Genomic DNA, 22,733 nt, shown 5'->3' with positions numbered 1-22,733 from the left:
TGCACGTGTTTATGATCAACTTTCCTTTCTGCACGGCCAAGAACGGGATCCTGCGAGGTTGAGCCGAGCAGCAGCATCTTTCGACAGACGGCAGGAGTTTAAACTTTCAGTGCTAGTTTTCAAAGAGACATTCGCGTACTTGTTAAAGATATCCTAGCCACTTGCATGTTTTCAGCAGGATTTCGTACCGTTAGCCGCACCGAATCAGTTTTCGTCTTGCGTTGTGAGTTCTGGTCGGGAGGGGGTTGAGTATGTGGAAACTAAACAGCCACATCTTGTCTGTCTTTGTCTGCAATATCATCGTGTTCCTGCTGACATGGAGCTGTTGAGTTTAGTCATAAGTCTACATAAGTGAAGATTTTTGGGGGCTTTCAGGTCACGGGGTGAGAGCCATCTCTCAGCAGCTTCTTTATTAACTGCACATGCACACATAACACACACCGCCTCAAATACATGAACGCGCACGCTTACACAGCACACGAGTAACAGGACCATGCAAAAGCTGACAAATCGCACACGCAGACTTGACGAGGTAGCCTGTTCACACTTACAAAGCATCTACTATTCCCTTTCTCTTTGGGGTGAAGGTCAGTAATGCTAAGAAAGCGGGAGAGGAGATTCCAGAGGGAAATAGAGTGGTGAGAAAGGAATGGATGATTTGAACATGGAGGCTCACTGATCTTGATTCAACCCTCCAGGCAGTCAGAAGAGAAGCTGGACTTTTGTTGCACGGCTGTCCAGCTCAGGTTATCAGAGAAGCATTTACTAATCCAGGCTAAATCCTGCTCGCCTCCTCAAATCAGGCCTGATGTGTGTGTGTGTGTGTGTGGTGGCAAAACATCATCATATTGAGCTTGAAATGAATAAGCGGAATGACCGACAATGTTTGTGTGAGTTTTATTTAATTTTTTTATTTATTTTTTTATTTTTTTATTTATTAATTTGTTTCAAGCAGAATAAAAATTAACAAAACAAACTTATACCTTTTTGCATACAAGAAACAAAAACCCAACAAATATGTCCAAAACAACCACCAAAGTTCATGTACACAAAAATAGCAATAATAAATTATATAGTGCTTGAAAAGGAGTGGGAAGAAGAAAAACTTATTAAATCCCACCCCCATAATACAACTGCTATTGTTCATCTATTGGACAACCAGCAATGGAAAAAAAAACAATTAACACAATGAAGATGAAAAAACAAAAACAAACAAACAAACAAAACAATTAAGTAACCCTCATACATAGGATAAATTACAAAATATATCTATATATATATTGAGCCATTATAATAGGCCAGGATGAACATTAAGCCCCGCCCTCTCTGTACTGCATCAAGATCATGCGTTTGTAAGTGAATTTAAATTTTTGAATATTTTTGCATTGTTTATGTTCAACATGCAAGCTATTCCACAATTTCACCCCACAGATGGTTAAACAAAAACTCTTCCTGGTGGTACTGTAAAATTTCCAGATCCTCTTATGCCATGATGGAACTCTCTTAATGTAAAAAAACATTGTAATGTACTTGGTAGTGAGTAGTTAAATGCTTTAAATAAAATTAACAAGGTATGATATTTGACAAGATCATTACATTTTAATAAATTTGATTAAATAAACAGATTATTAGTATGAGATAAAAATTCGGCTTTGTGTATGATTCTTACTGCTCTTTTTTGTAAGATGACTAATGGGTGTATTGTACACTGATAAGTGTTCCCCCACACTTCAACACAGTAATTTAATGAACTCAAAGAAAAAAGTACTTCTGTTTTATGAAGCGTGTTCTCTAACATGTAACAGATAACAGAACATACGAGCGTTGGGGGAGAACACACTGATCAGGTCAGGCTCTCACGATAAAGATATTCCAGCTGCAAAGTCTGCCAGTTATTAAATTACCACATCTGGTAAAACAGATCAGAAAAACACTACATTTGATGTCATATATTATAAATCGGCAAAACGATGGTCGTGCTAATAACAAACGCGGTTGAATTAGTGAGCCCTTCTGTGGTGAGACATTTAGATTGAGTCTTTTGGAGTGTCCCCGTCTGAGATGATAAAATGTGACGTGTCTCCTGATACAACCCGAATTCAGGAGGCAGAACACACACACAGCAAGTTGGTGTTTAAGGGAAGCTCAGCCTGAAAGCAAAAATGAGGGTGTAGATGACGTCTGTTTGTGTGAGCTGGTTGGTTTAGTCACACCAAGGAGATAAGAGTCCAACACACACCCCATGTCACAACTGATGTGATCCCTCACACCTTTATGTCTTCCAAATTTGCATCGAGTGCTGGAGCTTCTGCCTCAAAAATGCGTGTGTGTGTGCGTGTGTGTCTCTCTGTGTGTGTGTGTGTGTGTGTGTTTAGGCATGCAAGTATGTCTTACCACTGGGGTTGAATTGCATGCAGGATATGGGTTTGTCATGAGCTGGGAAGTGAGCCACGACTCCCTCTCCATCTGAGTCCTCACTCACCAGGACCTAGAACACACACACACACACACACACACACAAAAGTCCAAATCATTTTCTAACAATGAGAACATTGAACTGAGACCGGGACTTCCCCTGCTCACGGATTTCTCCTCGCTTTTTGGTTTGGTCTGATATCATCACCGCTCAGCAGCGTTCTTTGAAATCACCCCAACTTGGAGTTAGCTAGATGCTAAAGCTCCTTTCCATTTGGGTCATTGCCCTCTTGTCGATAAAAAATAATTACAAGCACTTTGTGAAACGTGTTTTTCTTGCACGCAAAGACAATTCCGATTCATACAATGTGAGCTGCATCTTATGATCGGGAACTTCTGTGAGAGTCCGAGCCGAGAGGGAATGCAGTCTGATCCAACAACAGAGACAAGAATACAGACACATTCGTTTTGGAAATAAACTGACTTTTCACATGTGGGTTTTTTCAATACTTCATGGCAGCAGCGTTTCTTCTAAAAAGTAAGATATTGATGTCAATATAGCTTTGCTTGCTACTTATGAAACTTGTCTCAGAAAACGAAACCATAACTCAAAATTAGAGTCTCGGGAGGGAGACTGTAGTCAAGAGTGGGACAGATCTAAGCAAGGCCGAAGCCGAGACCAGGAATTTAGTAACTTGGTTACAAAGACAGATTAGAAATAAGCCGTGACAGAGCCACGATGTGCACAAGAGCATGCACATGAACGTGGATCATATAGAGAGGATTAAATGTGGCCCCAGTGTTGCATTAATGATTCCAGGAAGGCTTGCTGAGCATGTTAAACGGCAGCTAACACAAACAAGATACATCTTAAAACACGAAAAGGATTTGACTCAGTCTGCGAGCAGGAAAAAAAGAAGTGGTGGACAGAAAGCAAGAGATCACTGACATGAAGCAGATCACTTTTATCACAGTGAAGGTAGACAGTGTTGTTCTGTGAGGGAATCCTGCTGGAGCCCTTTGAAACAGGAGCGTCCAGCAGAGAACCGAATCCTGTCGTCGCACAGGGGAGAGAGAGAGAGAGAGAGAGAGTGTGTGTGAGTGTGTGTGTGTGTGTGTTATGAGGCTGCTGTTCCAAATAAGGAATTTCAAAGCCTGGCAGAGTTGGGAATATCCTGGAACTCACCTCTATCACATCCCTGCCTTTCCCCATTCCTCCAGCAGTCGCCCCCACCCCGCCGTCTGCCTGGCCCTGCCGGTGTTTATGGCCAGTGTACGGTTACAGTGTGTCGGCCGCTGACGGAGTGCAGGCCTGCTTCTGAAGGCTTAGGGCCAGCTTATAGAACAACATGCTGGCTACAGCGCGATTACGGTGAACGTGCAAGAGAGTGTGTGTGGCGGCTACATCACTGACAAACTGTACAATGTATGCTAACACGCCTCATTAAAAGTGTGACAGCTACTGCACTGCGATTAATCATGGTCTGGAGAGGCTGAGGAGACTGAAATGGATAAAAGCTTTGAGCATTTCTGTAGAAGTTACCGGGAGATCCTGTTCAAGGTAACTCCAAATTAACCCCAAACCTAAATTAAACCACAACTCATCTGAAAGTCATATTTACCTCCGCCGAGGCCAGGTGGAGGTGATGTAATTGCTGGTGTCTGTCTGTCTGTCTGTTAGCAAGATAACTCAAAAAGTTCTGCACGGATATGGATGAAACCTTTTAAGGAATTATTGGCAAGGTTACCAGGAACAGATGGTAAAATGTTGGTGATGATCCAGAAGACATCCTGGATTCTGGATCACTTTATTACAGTCAATGGAACTTCAAGATTTGTTCCTCAATATGTCGGTTGATAATTGACCGGAATTTGTCGCAGTCAAGTGGGGGGGGGGGGTCCATTTAACGATTCAAAAATCAATACACATACACATCAAGTCTGCTATTCACTTTTTATGGTTGGTGTATAAAGATACCAAGAACATTCTAGAACCTTTCGATGAGTGATCCAGATCACCATGTGGATGGTGTAGATCCAGTTAGGGGGGGGGGACGAGCTGCTTGGTGGAGGCCTGTGCTTTGAGACCTTTTCTAGTTTTATATGTTAATTTTCTGAATGTTAGTCCTGAAAACAGAACAGATACTTGTTGTGGGAGATTTTAACATTCATGCAGATGTCAGTGACGACTGCCTTGCTACTGCCTTCCTCTCATTTAGTTTTTGATTTGATTATGTTATGTGTGCCTTAAGCCGTGGGCCTTCTCACGATTTTATTATGTTCGCATAATGATAATAAAGTATCTTGAATCTTGAATCTTGAATTATTACACTCAATTGGCTTCTCCCAGAGAGTGAACGAACCCAACCACAGCTTGAATCACACAAAGCTAGAGCAGCATCTAATAGAAGAGAACAAAGCTAATCCAAGGTTTCTCTTCCACACCGTAGCTAGGCTAATCCAGAGCGCCAGCTGTTCTTTGACAGTAATAGTGATGATTTCATGAACTTCTTCATGAACAAAATCAAATCTATTCTGGACAAATGAACGAATCTCCAGTAGAATAGATGGCAGCAATCACAGGACAGAACGAGTTTGAATTTACCATCACCGAAGAAGCAAATAAAAACATTTACACACTGATAACCAGCAATGTAAGAAAAATGACACAAATGATCTGTTGATAAAGTTGTGGATAAATTGTTAAAAGACTTACATTTATATTTGATTTAGTAAATAGATACTGTTAGACCCTCGTCTCAGACACGATAAAACAAAACCAGCTGTTACCAGTCATCCTAATCTCGCATACCCACTATGCAATGACAATAAAGGCTTTCTATTTCTTGAGCTGTTTCCTCTCATCATTTGAAGTCTCAGACATGAAACTCATCTCCTGTATATCTACCGCATCAGTCTGCAGCTTTATTTGTCAGTGTTGCATCCACGTGGCACTTTGGCTGCATAGTCTGTGTTCAATGATCTCATCCGGTGTAACAGGACATACACTGCATAGCAGCTTCTTCCTGCATTCAAACATCTATTCGAATTTAATGCAAAATCAATGACTCTTCATGTGGATGAACTCTAGATGTCACCAATGGGCACCAGCAAAGAGAAGCGTGTGGTTTTAGAACCGGACATGCTGCAGCACTCATCGTGCATATTGTGTGCTTTCATTGTGCTCCTATGGGGTACAGACGTTTGTTGGCAGGCATGCAGAAGTGCGTTTAAAGTGCGTTAGAACACACTGCTGACATCAGTAAGTCCAACTGCCTTTAATGTAACAGGATAATAGTTGGTTGAACGCTCACTTTTGCAGTTTTCCTCACTAAAGGGTTCTCAACTGAGGGGGGCGTCTTCCAGAGGGAGCGTTGCATCAGGGAACGTGTCACTGGACGAGTTCACAGGAAGTTCGCTGGCTGACCAATGGCAGCCTTGCTCCCCATCTGTCCAACTTCCTCCTTTGCTTTGTGTCTGGCGGTAGGTAATTCATAACAGGCCATAGGAATTGTAAATGCATTTGAACTAATAGACTCACAAGCAGCTCACCTTTTGTCCTAAACTCACACAGAAACAGCTCAGCTGAGGGCTCAGGCTGATTCCTTCCACCGCCTCCTCCGGGGCGAAACAGCAGAACTCAAACATATCACGTTACAACCAGCCATCACTGCTCTGCAAACAAGGCTTGTGCTTTGACGTGTTTAGTTTCCACCATGTATATTAAGCAATATATTTTAACACTGTTGTAAAAGGCTGATAACGTGTAAATAACAAAAGTGTGATAAGTGGAGGGAGTCGGAGTCGGAGTTGGGCCGATCAGGGTCGGACGGCCTGCTCCCCGTGAAGCTAAAGCTGCAAAGCTAAAGCTGGAAGTGACCTCTTAATATTCATAAACAACGAAAAGCAAAAGAGGAAACATATTTTTGATGAAGCCTTTAATTTTGTATATATGCTGGTTGCCATTTGCACTTTTTACATTTCAGAAGATATTTGAATTAATTTTCTGCAAAGGAAAGGGTGAAGTGGTTTAATTGTTGTGGTAACCCCTCACGGGACAAGCTGAAAGTACAATAGTAGTAGTAGTAGTAGTTCGAAAGCATATTAGTTAGAACATGAGTCTTCTGAAGTTAACATAGGTTCGGACAGAGAGTAGAACCCTTATCCACCCCGTCATATTAAGGTCATGGGAATAAAATGCTTGTAAACTCAGTTAAATTATTTTATCCGTGAAGGCGGGGGTTAAGTAATCGCTGACATTTGATTGTCTGTCCGTCCGTCCATCTGTTAGCAAGATATCAGAAAGTTTTGGACGGATCTTGGTGAAATTTTGAGGAAATGTTGGGAATGTTACCAGGAACAGATGATTTGGTGATAATCCAGAAGAGATCCTGCATCATGGATCAGTTTGAAATGTTCTGTGACATTGCAGTCAATGGAACATTTGTTCCTCAACATGTCGGTTGATTATTGACCGATGTTTATGGGATTTGACACATATAATTTTCATGGTTGGTGTATAAAGATACCAAGAACAATCTAGAACCTTTTCCAAGTACAGTAGTAGTCATCTGTCTCTGTCTCTGACTTTCATTCACAAGTCTGTACTGCCTACATTTAGCAAAAACTCCCCCCAAAATAAAGACGTTGTGGATCACGACATTTTAAAACTCAGATTTAAAAGCACAAAGTTAGTTTGTACAAATGTGCGGTCATTTAAATGGTGTTTCTAATGAGGCTCTTGCATTTGGCTTAATGTAACTATGAACTTCAAGGACTCCTCACACTTTTGACGGATCGTTGCGTCTTGAATCGTGAAACGCTGGACTGACCTGCCCTTCACGGACGCTGTGCGTGTCAATAATGGTGACGACCCCGGGACTGTGGGGGCTCCGGCGGTTGGTGCTGTGAGGGGAACACTCCTCATCCGGAGTGCCTGCAGGTAAGGTGCCCGTGAGCTGGGTGACAACTTTACCCACCATGGTCAAGCCCGTCTTTAACGTCTAGAAGAAAGAGACAAATGCTTATATTTGTAGCTACAAATCCAAACTCATGTGAAAAATGTGCGCATTCATTCTGTTTCTCTTTTAGTAAGAAGGCTTTCCAGGTAATGGAGATGAGCAGAGCTGCCGAGTGCACGCGTAACGCCGTGCGCATCGGTGTGCACTCGCTGCCTGCCGATAGCGTGCAGTGCTGACGACTCGTACTGTAACGCTGCAGCCTCAGGAGACACGCAGGATGTGTGTGAGGCTCCTCTGTGTCCGCTTAAGGCCCAGCCAGGGTGTCTGGCTCAAACACACCTCTGTGGCTCGACTGAGGGAAACGGATAGTGCTGCTTAAGTGGAGTCTATCTCACCTACTACACTGTCTTTGCCTAATGGAGTTCAATGCGTGTGACTGTGTGTCTGTGTGTGTAAGCGCCAAAGGGGCCCCGGAGAGCCTAATCAGGCATTCAGACTAGGCGGCCCTGTCAATACAATGTGGCGCCTCGCGTTTGTTGGGTCTGAGGATCACCCACCGTCTCGCTTTGCCACTTGGCCAGGCACACTAACAGAGTCTGCTGCTGTTGCAGTGTGTGTGTGTGTGTGTGTGTGTAAAATGGCAGTAGAGTCATCAATTATTAAGTGAGGCGTTTGGCTCCTAATTGATCAACACTAATGTGTTTTCTAATCACTGCAGTTGTGGACTTTTTAGTAGTAGTCCAAACAGGAGTTATTGATCTGCTGCTGCTGCTGCGGTGGTGGTGAATGTGGGGTCTGAAGGAGAATCATGTCAAACACACACACACACACACACACACACACATACAGAGCTACGACCTGGTGTCACCATCAAATTCGATTAGAGCATTTGTGGAAGGTCTCCCTCGATCACACACCCTGGGCTGACAGTCTACAGGGCTGATGCAATGCAAAAACACAATAATGCAAGAGAGACAGCACCGAGCAGGCCAACCGGGGCACTCTCTCTTTTGTCTTCTTTTAAAAACAAAAGCCATTACACTTTAATGCTACCCCCCCCCCCCTTTGTTTCCATGTCTCTGGACATCAGCACTAAGAGCCAGCGTGTCGCGCCACAACCCAGAAGGAGATACCTTGTCATCTATATTGAGATATATGGTCCTAAATGAGGAGACAGCAGGCCAGCAGACTGGCTGTCTGCGCAGCGATACCTCAGTGACACTGTCCGAGCCGCCAGCCCGCCCGGCCGAAGCCCCCCGCTCTGTGTGATGGATGCTTCACCAACCTGCTAAAGAGTCTTCTTCCACACGAGCTGCTAGAGCTCATTAGGTAAAGGGAAAGGCATACACTTAGCTCACTGTAAATTAATTAGCTCTCCTGACCCAAATGCAGAAACAGACGGGGGCTGGCAAAGTAGTGACCTCTTGGCAAGCGGCTAAATCAGACCAGGAATCACCTGGTATGAGAGTGGGGCTGTTAGTTGGCAGTCTGAGCTTCACTCCCCTGTGGAGATGAGTGAAACAAGACCATCGCAGAAAAAAGGGACCACAGTAGGGAAAAAAACCGATAGGCAGGCTGATGAAGTGCCTCATAAGCTGAGTTCCAGTCAGCGAGGCGGGCCAGGTGGATCCGATGTCAGCACATTCACAGATGCTCTCTGCAGAGCTGGAAGCGCCGCGGTGGGGGACTGTTTTAGCTGTGCAAACGCTAAAGGCAGACCAAATGATCTATAAGCACAATGTAGTCACAGTCTGAACATGTATGGGAAGTCATCTTTTATTATTTGAAGATAAAAGTCAACTAGTTTAGCCTGGCCTATGAGGGGCCAGAGATAATTCACATGGTGGCAAAAAGTGTCAGAATGAAATCACATTTAAAGAGTGGCAGTTCATCAACACCGGGGACAGCACGGGAGCAAGAAGGTCGCAGGTTCGAATCCAGCTGGAGGACATTTCTGTGAGGACTTTGCATGCTCTCCGTGTGTCTCTCTCTGGTTTCCTCCCGCCACCAAAAACATGAAATTTAGGTGAATCGGTGACACTAAATCGTCCATAGGTGTTGAATGTGTTTCAATGATCGTCCGTCGATGTGTGGTGTGATGAACTGGCGGCTTGTCCAGGGTGTACCTCTCGCCTGTAGGCTGGGATAGGCTCCAGCAACTACCAGCGACCCAGATACGGATACAGTGGTTGAGAAAATGAACACGGACGAATGAGGCACAGCCCCCCCCCCCCCGCCGCCAATTGGAAGAAAACTGACTGAAGCATGTTGACCCGAAATGAATTAGATAAGCAACATGATGATAAAATGAAAAGGTTCAGCCCCACAATGCACCTGGTTGTTCGTCGGTATTGATTTAAACCTGCATTGGGTGGTTCTTTCTGTGAAAGCATGTTCTTCCGGCCCACGAAATAAAAGCCCGGTGAAGTCCAACTGCAGAGAAGCAGGAGCTGAGAAGATGTGGGCCCGATGTCACGGCACAGAAAGGCCTTGCTTTCATGTTTGATGTGCTGCGGTTGACAGATGTTGCACCGCCAGTGAAGGTTTTCTCCAGCATCTGCTTGTTAGTTGCATGTTCTCAGGATTACACTAAATTTTCTGACATGCTTTTCAGGAAACTTCCTTGTCAACGAGTAAAGCTTCAATTGCATGATTTCAGAATATGTAGGTAATTTGTAGTAATATTGAAGCATTATCTATATAGTAGATACTAACAACTGTAATTGAACTTCAAAAGATATCCTGATGAAAGAGTTATGTTTTATCGTGATTATTTCTCAATTAGAGATAAAACAAATACTTTAGAAAAGGGCAAACGTCTGCATGAACTCTGACTTACTTTAGCAGCATTGATCACAGTGGCTGTGTAGGACTGAGCATTGTCACCGCAAGCTCCTCCACGAGACTGATGACATCTGATCAACTGCAGAAACACAAATTATTACAGATCAATACAAGACGTACTGCGACAGCAAACTGTAGAGAAACATGAGGGAATTAAAACTGAGTCGGAACATCAAAAGATTTCCAATCCTTGCAGAAATTGGTTTTGCTTTGTGCAACAGCCTGCACTGATTTCATTTCAAATACAATATCCCCTTGAATGGATCGTTCCGAGTATCTCCTACTAGTCAAGAAAAATAGGTTGGGTCATTTCAGGAAATCGCAGGCCAATCACAAAAAAGAGGCCCCATCTGTCAATTGCTGGAGTGGGCCGCCACCAAAACACTATTGTGCACTAAATGTATTGCAAATGACACAAGAGTACATTCTGTTTTTAAAAGACACTTAACAATCCCATTAAAAAAGGACAAAAATGAGAACTCCTGTCCATCTGTTGATTCTCAAATTGTTATCGTCTCCTGCGGACTCTTCTTCTTGGAATGAGTTGTTTATCCACACAGATTAAAGGGACAGGACGCATTTTATAAATATGTCTCTTTTCCGATAAGCCGCTTCTGCAAAGGATGTGTGTGTGTGTGTGTGTGTGTGTATATAGAGACTACCTTGTTTTCAGCGTAGGCCAGCCAGCGGCTTCCTAGAGCTATCGGATTGAGGCTCGGACCGGGACAGGGGTAGCAGCCTAGAAAGACACAAAGATGGTGATCAATAAACATTTTAGGAAAAGATTATAGGATGAAAAGTAAAATAAAAAAACAAAAACAACACAAATGCATATGCAGGGGTTTCCAGAAGCCTTCTCTCCGAGGAGTGTCTCTGACTATCTTAAACCATTAATGTGTTTGTGGTGTCTCCTGTTTGAGAAGATAAATGGGAGTCTAATGAGGGTGTGTGTGTGTGTGTGTGTGTGTGTGTGTGCGCACTATGACCTAATGGAGACTGTGGTACCCAATAAATTGAGGATGGCTCCTCTGTTGATTGAGCAACACAATCATCTCTGCACGCACACACACACACACACAGATGATGTGTACCAGCAGAAGAAATACAAAATGCAAACAACACTAATAACAAAGCTGCCCCTTCACAACCGGATCCATGTCTTACACATTGTCTCTTCCCCCTCAGACAGATGACACAAACCAAACCTTCTGCTGGAAGGCAGGACGGCCCAAAAGCATTTTGGGATTCAAGCAGACAGTCGGTTTAAACATAACAAAATGTTGATCCAAGCCCTAGACCCATTTGCACACACACACACACACACACAGAGAGTGTGTGTAGGTGTGGGGGAATTGGCTTGCTGACAATAATCGAGTGTCCAGGGAGCAGATGAGGTGGAGACAGTAATTTAATGTGCTATGGTTGAGGTTAGCCACAGGGGCTGCTGCTGGTAACGCCAGAGATGCTTCGATGCCTCTCTGGAGCCAACGGGAGCCAACAGGAGCCAATGGGAGCCAATGGGAGCCAACGGGAGCCAACGGGAGCCAAAGGGAGCCAATGGGAGACAACGGGAGACAATGGGAGCCAATGGGAGCCAACGGAGCCCAGGCAGAGAGATAACGTGTGTTATCTGGGAGCAGGGAGAGGAAGCAGACATGAATCAAAGAAAAGCAGCAGGGGTCAGACTTTAGAGGGCCAGAGCCAGAAAGATGCTGTTGATTATGCTCCATTTATACGGTTATTGATGTTTCAACAGCTTGAAGACAAATACTTCAGTTTTATTCCTTCAGCACCATTCTGGTTTGAGTCAATGCTGTGTCCACACCTTTAGGTAATGGTTTCTTTACTTTTGTCTGCCTGTTCTTAAACTGTCATTGCAGCAACACCAGCACAAAGAACCCAGAGCAGCAGGAGGAATTGCTTTGACTCTGAACACATGAGGAAATGTGCATGTTCGTAAAAAAAGAAGACAATGATCTATGACCTGCACGAATAAGAGCATTTTACTTTAAGATCGGAAAGATTGATCTGGATTCTAAAATGTTCACTGAAATCAAGAATAGAAGGATGTTTGAGTTCTCATTCAGTAGACTTCATCAGTTCAGACGGGTCCAGAGGCTTTTCATTTCACTCTGTCATTCAGATTGCACAAAATGTTACAAATATAAAGGCTGATATAATGATTTAAATGCATTAGTGTTAAAGGAATGTCCAGTAATTAGTACAGTGGTAACAAAAATACCATTGTGTAGGGTTTAAGCCGAACAGCGACAATGAGGAAATGTCTTTGTGAGTTCATTAAATGAGCTGCAGAAAGGTCTGCTGGAAAGATCTATGGTTTGGCCTCCAGAGAGATCGGCGTGGCTTCATGAAGCGCGTTCTCTAACATGAAGATGACAGCTAACGGATAACAGCCCTGCAGCCCGGAGGACGGAGGAGCCGTCAGGATAATAATGCAGAGCATTACCAAACAACCAACCATGACAGACAGCATGGAATGGAACAAAAGCACAGCAAGCATCAATCCGAGATCATTGCGAGGGAAAACCCCTAAACACGGGACAAGATGCTGCGTCGCCGCAGAAGAAGCGGAGCCCAGGGTTCCTCCCCAGCAGAGCTGCACACATTAAGCCCCCGCCGTCCGTGGCTGCTACGACCAAACGACGTTATGAAGAGGAGGCCCCTGCCTTCAGAGACGATTAATAACTATTGAGTATGTTTGGCTTCCTGTGGTCCAGACACTGATAGGGAAGGCAGGCAGACAAAGAGGAGACACATTAAAGCCGAGCCCTAAGGTCAGTTTACTCCAGTCAATGAGTTAAGTAGACAGCAATGGCCCCGTGACGCAGTCCGGCCCTTCTGCACCGCCATGTTCAGCACGCTGTGTGGGAAGCAGGCCCTCCAAATGGAAAGCTGGGGAGTCCCACTGCAGCGGGCCTCAGAGCCTCCAGCCGTCAGCTTTGTGTTTGTTTGGTTTGTCCCTGATCATGTTTGACAATGTTCGTACTGATCTACTGTGCAGACGGAGAAGGAACATCTTCTGTAGCTGGCACTGTTTGTTTGCACCAGAGGATCCAAGCCAACTGTCCATAAATATATGTGCCATGGAAATCAACGTGATGCATCTTTGCATAAAACGCTTTCGCTTTTAGTGATCTGCGTGAGAGCTGAGGCCCCCCCCCCCCCCTTCCTTTAGCTTGTCAAAAATAAAACTCGGAACTTCGGGAAGCGCCTTACTTGTAACAAAGAACTTCTTCGTGAAGGTGCAGCTGTCAAACGCTGCAATCTTCTCTTGGAGGCTCACGGCAAGGATACTTGAAGAAGAAGAAAGACATTAACCGAAGGGAAATGAACGGAGTCTGCATCGCCACAAAATATGACAGTCGAGCCGGTGCAGCAGACATACTGTTTGTTGCAGTGGAGATCGTAGATGGGGGTCTTGAACTGAATGGATTTGACCATCTCCCCTGTCCGCAGAGAATACAGGTCAGCACAGGAGTAGGGGGGGTTTGTCCTGAAAAAGAAGAGCACATTATCAGACCGAGTACTTGCAGTCCTCTTCAGCGAAGGGCGCAGCTGTCATCAATTACGAGCTCTGATTTAAAAAGACGTGTCCTGGTACATATAATTGGCAGTTAGGAAATGTTCATTTAAGTCTTCCACAAAACAAACTCATGCATGTATGTCCCAGAAAACCTGAAAATGCAGGAAGGGAACTTCAAACCGCTGCCAATTAGCTGCACATCAGGCCACATTTCTGCTCTAATCGTCTCCTCGCTGTTTCTCTCAGGAGCTCTCTGGTGAATTCATGCAGGGTTCGTTTCCGCTATGTCCCACCGGCTCGCCCCTTCTGAGGGTACCCAATGAAAGGGAATGAAATGAAGGGCAGCAGAGGAAGAGCTTTGTCATGCAACACATTTACAAGAAGCTCTTCTATCAACACAGCAAAGGAGAAGAGGCTTGCATGAGGGAGACGACCCAGCGGCAGGCAGCAGTTCCTTTGCAAAGGAAAATGTAGACATAAATCTTAATCAAGCAAGACCCACCACGACCAGCAGCCCCCCAGTGGCCTGCCCCCCCCTCTCTGAGAGCAAAGCTTCAAACGACGCTGAATTCTCTGTCGCCCTTGGTGAGGCCTATGGTGCCGGACTGGCTGAGGATGAAATGTGGTTTTACTTTTGTTTCTTGTGCTGCAGGACCGAATGCTGTCAACGGTCTCCTTAGCCTGCTTGAGCACGCCTGATTGCAGTGCAGTGTTTTAAGGGTTTCGGGACACAAGGGAGGCCTTGGCTGCACCTTAAACCTGCAGAGGAGGTCAGTTTAGCACGACGATCAATTCTAAAAAGGAATTAAGATGTAAAAATGTTGATAGCTCATTGACAACTGCACCTGTACACTATCTTCGACTTGGGTTAGGAGTCAAGCCGAGGTCTGGATTCAACTTTCTGACGCTGCCCACTCAGAGCAGGAGAAGAATGCTGACACTGTGGCTTTTGCCAGTCTGAACTTGAATATTCTGATGTGAGGGAAGCTCCTAATGGGCCCGATGAAGGAAGGAGTGACCCGCGTTTCTGCACCTTCCCTTCACCCGGCACCTCTTCCATCCCTGAGAGCACGCCGTTATGACATGGTCTGTGTTTTTGAGAAATCTTCGCCATGCTTTGCCACACAGCGTTAGCATCTGCAAGCTAGTGCTTGAGAAGGTTGTTCAGCTTTTGATCTACAACTGAGTAATTGTATTCCTTGATAATCTAGGACTGAGACTGAGTGGTTCTGTTTTTTTAGTGTCACAACTACAACAACACACAAGCCTAAATGCGTCATTCATTCTAGCCTTGTGTGTTAACAAGAGCCTCTTGTGATTGGCTGCTGTGCTCTATCTGTAAACTGTACAAACAGCTTCACTTGGTTCTAAGCTCATGCTTGATTGACCATGACCACAAACAGGATTCCATCACCTGGTGATAAAGCAATCGCACAGCGCTGCCAACACACACAAACCTGCAACTTAGCATCAGAGGCAGAGCTTGGACACACAATTGATTTGTCTTGACGCACACAAAGGCAGGAACAACACACCCAGCAACGCAAGATGAAATAACTACGGCAACAATACCCAACAAGCATGATGATGATTGATGCATGAGCTCAACCCGCTGGAAGTGCACGTGTCAAGTGCGTAAGCTACAGTGGCTATTGTACGTTTTCCCAGGCAGCCAGCTGGACGGCGGCGCCAAAGTGAGCCCTCAGATGTCCAAACTCAGGCACAGAATTAAACCATTGTCCCAAGATCGCATGTGCGCACCCAGTGTGTGTTGGAAATGTGTCTAGCCCTGCCATCTCAATGCACGATCCCCGGAGAAGAAAAAATAACTGTGACAAAACTTTGAAGTGATCCTTGATTCATGTTTCCATGCGGACGGTCCTGAATGTCTCGTCAACATTTCAAAGGTCTTTACGCTGTAATCTGGGCTCGCATTACCAATCAAGAATACAGGCATTAAGATTAATACAAAAACTTCAACCGACGATAATTGACTTTCAGGCGGCTGCATCATCGATTTCAGCGTTATCAGAGTCCAATCAATCCAATTCAAAGCTCTATCCCGAAAAACGGGCCTCTGGAATTGATTCAAAGGGACAATGATAACCCGCTATTATAGAATCAAAATGGCACAAGGTTCAATTGTTTTGCTTTTGCAGTATTTTAACAAATGACCCACTTCTAATGGAGGCAATGTAGGGTCAGATGTAATAGGATTTCCTGATGCCGGGGACGTCGGGGCGTAGGTTGAAAGCAAGGCTAAATCACAATTATCATTATGGATCATGGCGGGATGTCAGTCCTTGCACATGTTAAGGTGACGCCGGGCACCATTCCCCAGCTCAGTAACAGGCCTATTATGATGGCCCTATTAGATCAATGTGTCAATGACTATTACTCAAACTGGCCCTTGGGTTTGAAAGGATACGGCATGAGGGTGATGGCGGAGAGGAGGCTTGGCTCCTTTACTTCCTGTGATAGGACGAGACGCCGAGGACAAAATGGAGCAGCCGATACATAATAGCATAAAAACGTATTCTAACTTAAACAATAATCAACATCATTTCTGCTTCACTCAATATTTATATTCCATTTTTGTGTTTGGTCTAATAATATCTGGGAAGTTCAGTTTCTATGCACACTAAAAACTAAGCTGGACGAGCAGCTAAATATTAGAAATAAAGATGGCACACAGAAGGTTCTTTGTTACACATGGTGCTGGGGCATCTCCGTTTAAACTGGAGCTCCTGGTTGGTCTGCAGTTTCACCATCTTAACATGAAATGTTAATGTAATGCACGTTAATTAGGCCTGAATCAAAGGTATGCCGGAGGCAGACAGGTATGTTGATATTACATCATTTGAAGAGTAATTTTGAACTTGGTATAATGAAAATTGCTCTTCAAATTGTGTAATAATTTGGGACAATGAATGTAGCTCATAGCAATTAATCGATATTCCATCAGTGGTCCCGTTTCAGCCTCGTAACTGTCATCTTAAGAGAGCAGGCTGCAGATTTGTGCGGATGGTACAGCGCCTGTGTCGCTACGTTCGGCTGCTAAATGCAACCCGACCAATTATCAATTCGCTGTCTGTGGAGCTGCACAGCTGCTAAAATGATTAGCAGGAAATCACTTCCCAAACCAGACCTTGCACGTCTTTCAATTTTAGTGGCAGGGATCAGCCACAGCAAGAAAATAACTATTTCACTTGACTTGGGACAAAGTCTCCAAAGTCAAAACCTGGATTCTTCTAATCCTTAATTACAATTACAAAGCAGCTAAATCCACATCCTTCTGGATTGGCTCAGTGTTAAACACTGGCTGTCTGCAGCCTTTATCTGAGAGGAAAAGCAGGAAAGATGATGGGGAAGTGTTCATTATGAATCAACATGGATGGGCCGTTTCCCATTATCGCTCCATTATCACCAATCGAGCATGCGTACTTCCTCCGAGATGGAAGAAGTTGACATCTGTTATTGTCAGTTTCACATCAGTGCTGTTCAAGTTCTCTCTGGCTGGGGGGGGGGGGTCTGCACACGTCTTTTATGAACATGATATAAAGGGGAATCAGAACCACAGGACTTGGTGTGGCTGTGGAAAGCGCACAAAGAAGCCTGAAGAGGAACTAAAGAGCAGGCAAATGCATCCACATACAAGGAAGGGACATCGCCACATGGTGCAACACTTTACAGACTCCCCAAACACAAATGACAATTACATGCTGTGAAAATGCTAAACAAATACAACCTCAGTGGGGAAATCAAGGCTGACTCTGGTCAAACGTGTAAAACTGAGAACTGCTGATTTTCAGAGGAAGGAAACGTTCCATCTTTACTTTGCACTTTAAGGCCCTCTCACCAAAATCTAGGAAAACTGGAAAACAAAAACTGTACTGCAAAATATTTCCCTCCCTGCCCGTTTTTTTTTTTTTTTTTTTTTTTACTTCCACTTGCTCCAAACCACCAATGCCCAACTCGACCAACACCGGCCACATCAGAGCCGGCTGCGGGCCTGGAGGGAGCCACAGCGATTCCGGCAAGCTGCAGACATTAGTAGGAAAGTAATTAGGGCAAAAGGTTCAACCACAACACCATGTCTGCATCGCTGCCAGAGATGTGTTTCCTTCCCTGGGTAAGGCAGCACAGTATTAATAGTGAGCTGGCTAGCATTAGGAAAGAGAACTGCTAGAGAGTGTGTGTGTGTGTGTGTGTATACTGACACTTAATGAACTTTAGAACACTTTCAGTCAGAACTTTCTCACTGTTCAGTTATATTCAGACAAAAATAGGTGTAGTTGTGAAACCGGCGAGGAGAAAGGGTCCAGGTCAAAAAGCTAAGATCTGCTCGGACAAAAAGAGGCGGTCTCAGTCCAGATCAGACGGATCCTTGGTTTGTTTACATTGTGAAGACCAATTACAGGAAGTTACAGCATGGCTGTCATCAACAACGGAATGAATGTCAACTTGCAGCGTGAAACCAGAACAAACTTTACCAAACCTATACAATCTAACAAAAACGGAACTTTTACCATTTCAGATGTGACCTGCACGTGTTGCTTGCCTTTATTTTTAAGACATAACATTGCAGCTACAAAATAACCATTAAATCTGATGATACAGGCAAAAAGTATTAGAAAAACATCGAAAGAACCCCCAATAAAAATAAGTGTTGTAACTTTAGGAAATAGTAGTTTTAGAATGAATCATATTTCACCGTGTGTATTTACTCTTTGTTTAGGCAGACCATAAATCTATATTACGCCTTTGACAGCAGTGAAGTGGACATTAATATTCATTCCCCAACCATAGCTTGCATTCAATCCAATTTAAGCTAGTTTAGCTTTGCGTGCCAACTTTCTGTCCAACGTAAGTGGAAGCACTTGACACGAGAAACTTCTGGTCACGGACGAGTTCTTTCGTCTGCTTTGACATCTTAATGCTAGAAATGTGACGGGTTTGCGTTGTTATACATTCCTTGAGTGCGTCGGGATCGGAGCTAGAGTACAGCGTTCTGGAGGATACAACATTTGTGTGATACAATTCAGATGATGGTAAATGGACTGCACTTATATTTCCACCTTTCCGGTGCTCAAAGCGCTTTACATTAGGCCTCACATTCACCCATTCACACACACATTCACACTCCATTGGGCGACTGCTGCCATGCAAGGTGCTGCCAGACCCACTGGGAGCAATTTGGGGTTCAGTGTCTTGCCCAAGAACACTTCGACATGCGGACAGTCGGAGCTGGGATTCGAACCACTGATTTACTGATCACTGGACAACCCACTCTACCAACTGAGCCACATTTCGTCACGTGCAAAGAATTCTGCCTCACAAACGTCACTTTCTAACATTTAAGAACTCTGGGTCTGGATTAGGGTCTGGATTAGGGTCTGGGTTTGGGTCTGAATTAGGGTCTGGGTTAGGGTATGGGTCTGGGTTAGGGCCTGTGTCTGGGTATGGGTCTGGGTTAGTGTCTTGGTTAGTGTCTGGATTAGGGTCTGGATTAGGGTCTGGGTTTGGGTCTGAATTAGGGTCTGGGTTAGGGTATGGGTCTGGGTTAGGGCCTGTGTCTGGGTATGGGTCTGGGTTAGTGTCTTGGTTAGGGTCTGGATTAGGATCTGGATTAGTGTCTGGATTAGGGTCTGGATTAGGGTTAGTTGTAATACAATATCACAACCTCCTCGACTACTGCCAGTTTGTACTTGGCAGAACCTTTCACTCTTCACCGAATACCCTCCAGTGCTCCCCTAAATTTTAGTTTTGTTGTGACTGTAGGATGTAAGACTTGCTCTGAGATTTGAGATGCTAGATAAATGTGGAAACAGTGGTGTTTTTTTAAATATATACATAGCAACACTTTTTTATTTTCAGTTTCAACGGGTGGTTTGATTAAACTAAACCTTTATCTTTAATCCAATATTTAAATCTCTGAACGTAAAGTGAAAGAAAGGATTCAATTCTGCTAAAACATCCAGTTAATTGTTTTAAACACAGACGCCTCGCTTAGGAAAAGGAGTTGTGCTTTGAAAAGTCACTAATCATTTAGCCTGTCTGGAGTGTTTATATCCACCACTTCCAGCACTACCGAGTCTAATCGGACTTCCTATTGGCTGGGGGGGGGGAACTGGCGAGGCAGAACACATTTTCGACAGACATAAAACAGACATACGAGTCAAAATAAATGGTCCGTTCTGAAGCCTGCGCCCCAAATCTGTGCCCATGCAGTGAACACGTGTGGCTTTCTGTTGGCTTGTGTGGGGCAGTGAAAAGGCCAGATTTACGGTCTCACTCATTTCCATGGAGGGGTAGAAACAAAACTGCCCTGGAAAGACTTGATCTAAATCTATTTCTTTCAGTGAAAAATGTGGAAGACATGCGACGGGCACCAGGAATAACAGATCACGCGTGGATTCGGCTCTGTTATGGCCTCGACTCCGAACACTGCTGTAATCCTGAAACCACGATTACAGTGAAAGTATCGAGGACTTCCCTTCCCTGAGGTCGCATCCATCCGACACAGACAACAGGGTCGGATGACATCAGTGTGTACCCCCCATGGTGGTCACAATGTGACAGTGAAGAACACCGTAACCTCATGGTGGATAAAAAGCGTCACTTGTCCAAATCCTCTTAATCTGAGGCCTCATTTTATAAAAATGCTTGATGATTTCCATTTAATACACTTTAGAAGACGGATGCATCCGGCCGGCAGAGGAAAACCTGCAATGAAAATGCATTAATGTGTGTGTGTGTGTACGAGTGTGCATGTTTGTGTGTGAGCTAAGTGGAATTTGTTGCTGCATCCATGTAACTAATAACCTGCTTTATTTCACTACGGGATTTAAAGCGGATTTGAACGTATACGTGTGGAAGGTATTGTTTTGTGGACTGTTTTTTCATACTCCTCATGTGAGATGTGGGATGAACTACTCAACAACTGGTGATGAGAGATAGGGGATGTTGCTGCACCATCAAAAGCATACACGTGAAATGATGACGTCATCCTGAGGCAGATAAATGCTACAATAGAAGCGTTCTTTAGCTCGTACGGACGCTTTCAGTCGGATGCGTCCAAAATCCAAGTGTCGCTCATTCAATTTCTGTCAGACCATAATCTAAAAACAGAAAAGTGGGGGGGTTTGCTTTTTTTTTTATAAATATCACAGACTGCATCCTTCAGATGGGCCGACACTTTAAACGCTATTACATTCCACAAGGTTGCTCCAATTGGGAGCATTATGAGAGAAAAGGGGAGGAAGGTTTTTCAGGAAGTTGACACCATGCAGGGCCATGTGTCCTGAGACAAACACCAGCGACCATGAGATCTGCTCAGGCCATTCATCTGTATTAGCGGCCAGGCTAGCATAGAGCAGGAACGCGCTGGGTGAACGAGGACTATATCGGTTAAAGGGAAACGACCACAGCATCTGGAGATGTAGCGAGGGGCTGGAAATGTCACTGACAGTTCCCAAACTGTGGAGAACAAAGCACGGTTATTCATCAGTGAACTTTTGCCCAGTACTTATGTGCGCTCAGACGCCCACAAACACTTACGTTGTCACTGCCATAAAATGCACATTCACATCGAGCAGCCGTCAGCCTCTTAGAATTTAATACCTGTGGATGTAATAAACTGACTAAAAATATCAACAGCAAGTCGGGGAAGGAAACAGAAATCTTGTTTTTTTATCAAAACAAGCAGGAATACGTGGGTCCGCAATGCTACCAGTATTATTTACTAATTCCCAAAGCCCACTGGCACCAGTGCAGCGAGTCAAAGGGACTCGAGTGCAGCTTTACTGTCAAGAAAAGCACCGGGTCCATACATTGTTTGGGCTTAACCCATAAGCCTTTCCATTGATAAAATTAAGTTGCGTTTGCCTGGATGGAAATCCACAAGTACAGGGCTTCGGCACACATGCTTTTTCCCTTCTCTGGTTTTCCTTTAATTTGCAAATCTTGTAATCTAAGCCTCGAGCTGACTGAACCGACTTCTAAACCAGCACCGCTGTAGCAGCCAAGGCTCCAATCTGTTTTCCATTTAAGTGTCAAGCCGGCATCCTTTTTGGTGGTTGACAAAATCTGTTATTTGAAAATGATTATATGCTAAAAAATTGTGTGAGGACCTTAGTAAGTTTAAGAACAGGCCCAAATGGAAAGAACTGAGCCACACCCGGAAGCATTTTTCCTTCTCGTCTATGACCGTAGTGTTATTTACCAAGCACTTCTGTAGGGGGAGAACCGGGCTGTGTCATTCAGCCAGGGGTCAGGGTTTCTGCTTTTCAACACGGCGCATGTTTTCGGCATTAGTGTCGAGCGACGCCTGGACGATTCGCCAAACCGTCAAAATGCTGCCTGTCTCAGTGTCAGCGAGGACATAGGAAAAGCAGAAGCAACGGCGTCAGAGAGACACGGGAGGCGGTCCGTGGAAAACATCACGGAGGTGGTCTCTCCCATCAAGACCCAAATCAAGGCAGACTTCCTTATTTCATTTCCCGAGGAGGATATATCGAGTTAAAGTCTGTGCTGCCCTGGAAGAGCGGTGCAAGTAAAGAGAGAAGGGAAGAGAGGAGGGCATGGGCCGAGTTTAGAGAGGAGCGTTACGGTCTGTCACCGTTTAAAGTCGCTTTATTTGAACGAACAAAGTGCATGATATTCCCCGTACTGACTCGGGAGGTCTCCTGTTGAGTCTCCTGTTCATTCTAAGGGGCCTTTAGGTGCCTCAGAATGTGATTCAGTCGGCTCCAGGTGGGCGCATGACACATGGGCACATGTTGGGTGCCTGGGGAATGGCTTTCAGCTGGAAAGGATAGGCATTACTTTCCATCTCATCCTACGCTTTATGAAGACACAATTGTCTTCAACAGCACATCGATCGTACTTCAGCTTCTGTTGGTTTGGTTCAGGTGGAACTACCCCCATCAGAAAAACGAAGCTCAGCTCAATTAACAGGACAGGGCTCG

The 22,733-nt window shown here is 44.6% G+C and overlaps 1 protein-coding gene across 1 annotated transcript in view; it reads right to left on the bottom strand.

Annotated features, from left to right (window-relative positions):
* bcas3 (BCAS3 microtubule associated cell migration factor) overlaps positions 1–22,733 on the bottom strand; it is a 238,466-nt gene that overhangs the window by 200,246 nt on the left and 15,487 nt on the right. Inside the window, exons 8-13 of the mRNA XM_068745321.1 lie at positions 13,627–13,734; positions 13,458–13,534; positions 10,883–10,959; positions 10,216–10,299; positions 7,248–7,418; positions 2,395–2,488 (exon numbers count right to left, since the gene is read on the bottom strand). Coding sequence (XP_068601422.1) covers positions 2,395–2,488; positions 7,248–7,418; positions 10,216–10,299; positions 10,883–10,959; positions 13,458–13,534; positions 13,627–13,734 — 611 coding nt within the window. The remainder of the gene's footprint in view (positions 1–2,394; positions 2,489–7,247; positions 7,419–10,215; positions 10,300–10,882; positions 10,960–13,457; positions 13,535–13,626; positions 13,735–22,733) is intronic.

The sequence above is a fragment of the Brachionichthys hirsutus genome, chromosome 11 (genome assembly GCF_040956055.1).
Source record: "Brachionichthys hirsutus isolate HB-005 chromosome 11, CSIRO-AGI_Bhir_v1, whole genome shotgun sequence".
Taxonomy (NCBI): Eukaryota; Metazoa; Chordata; class Actinopteri; order Lophiiformes; family Brachionichthyidae; genus Brachionichthys; species Brachionichthys hirsutus.
This window is presented reverse-complemented; position numbering and strand designations above follow the sequence as displayed.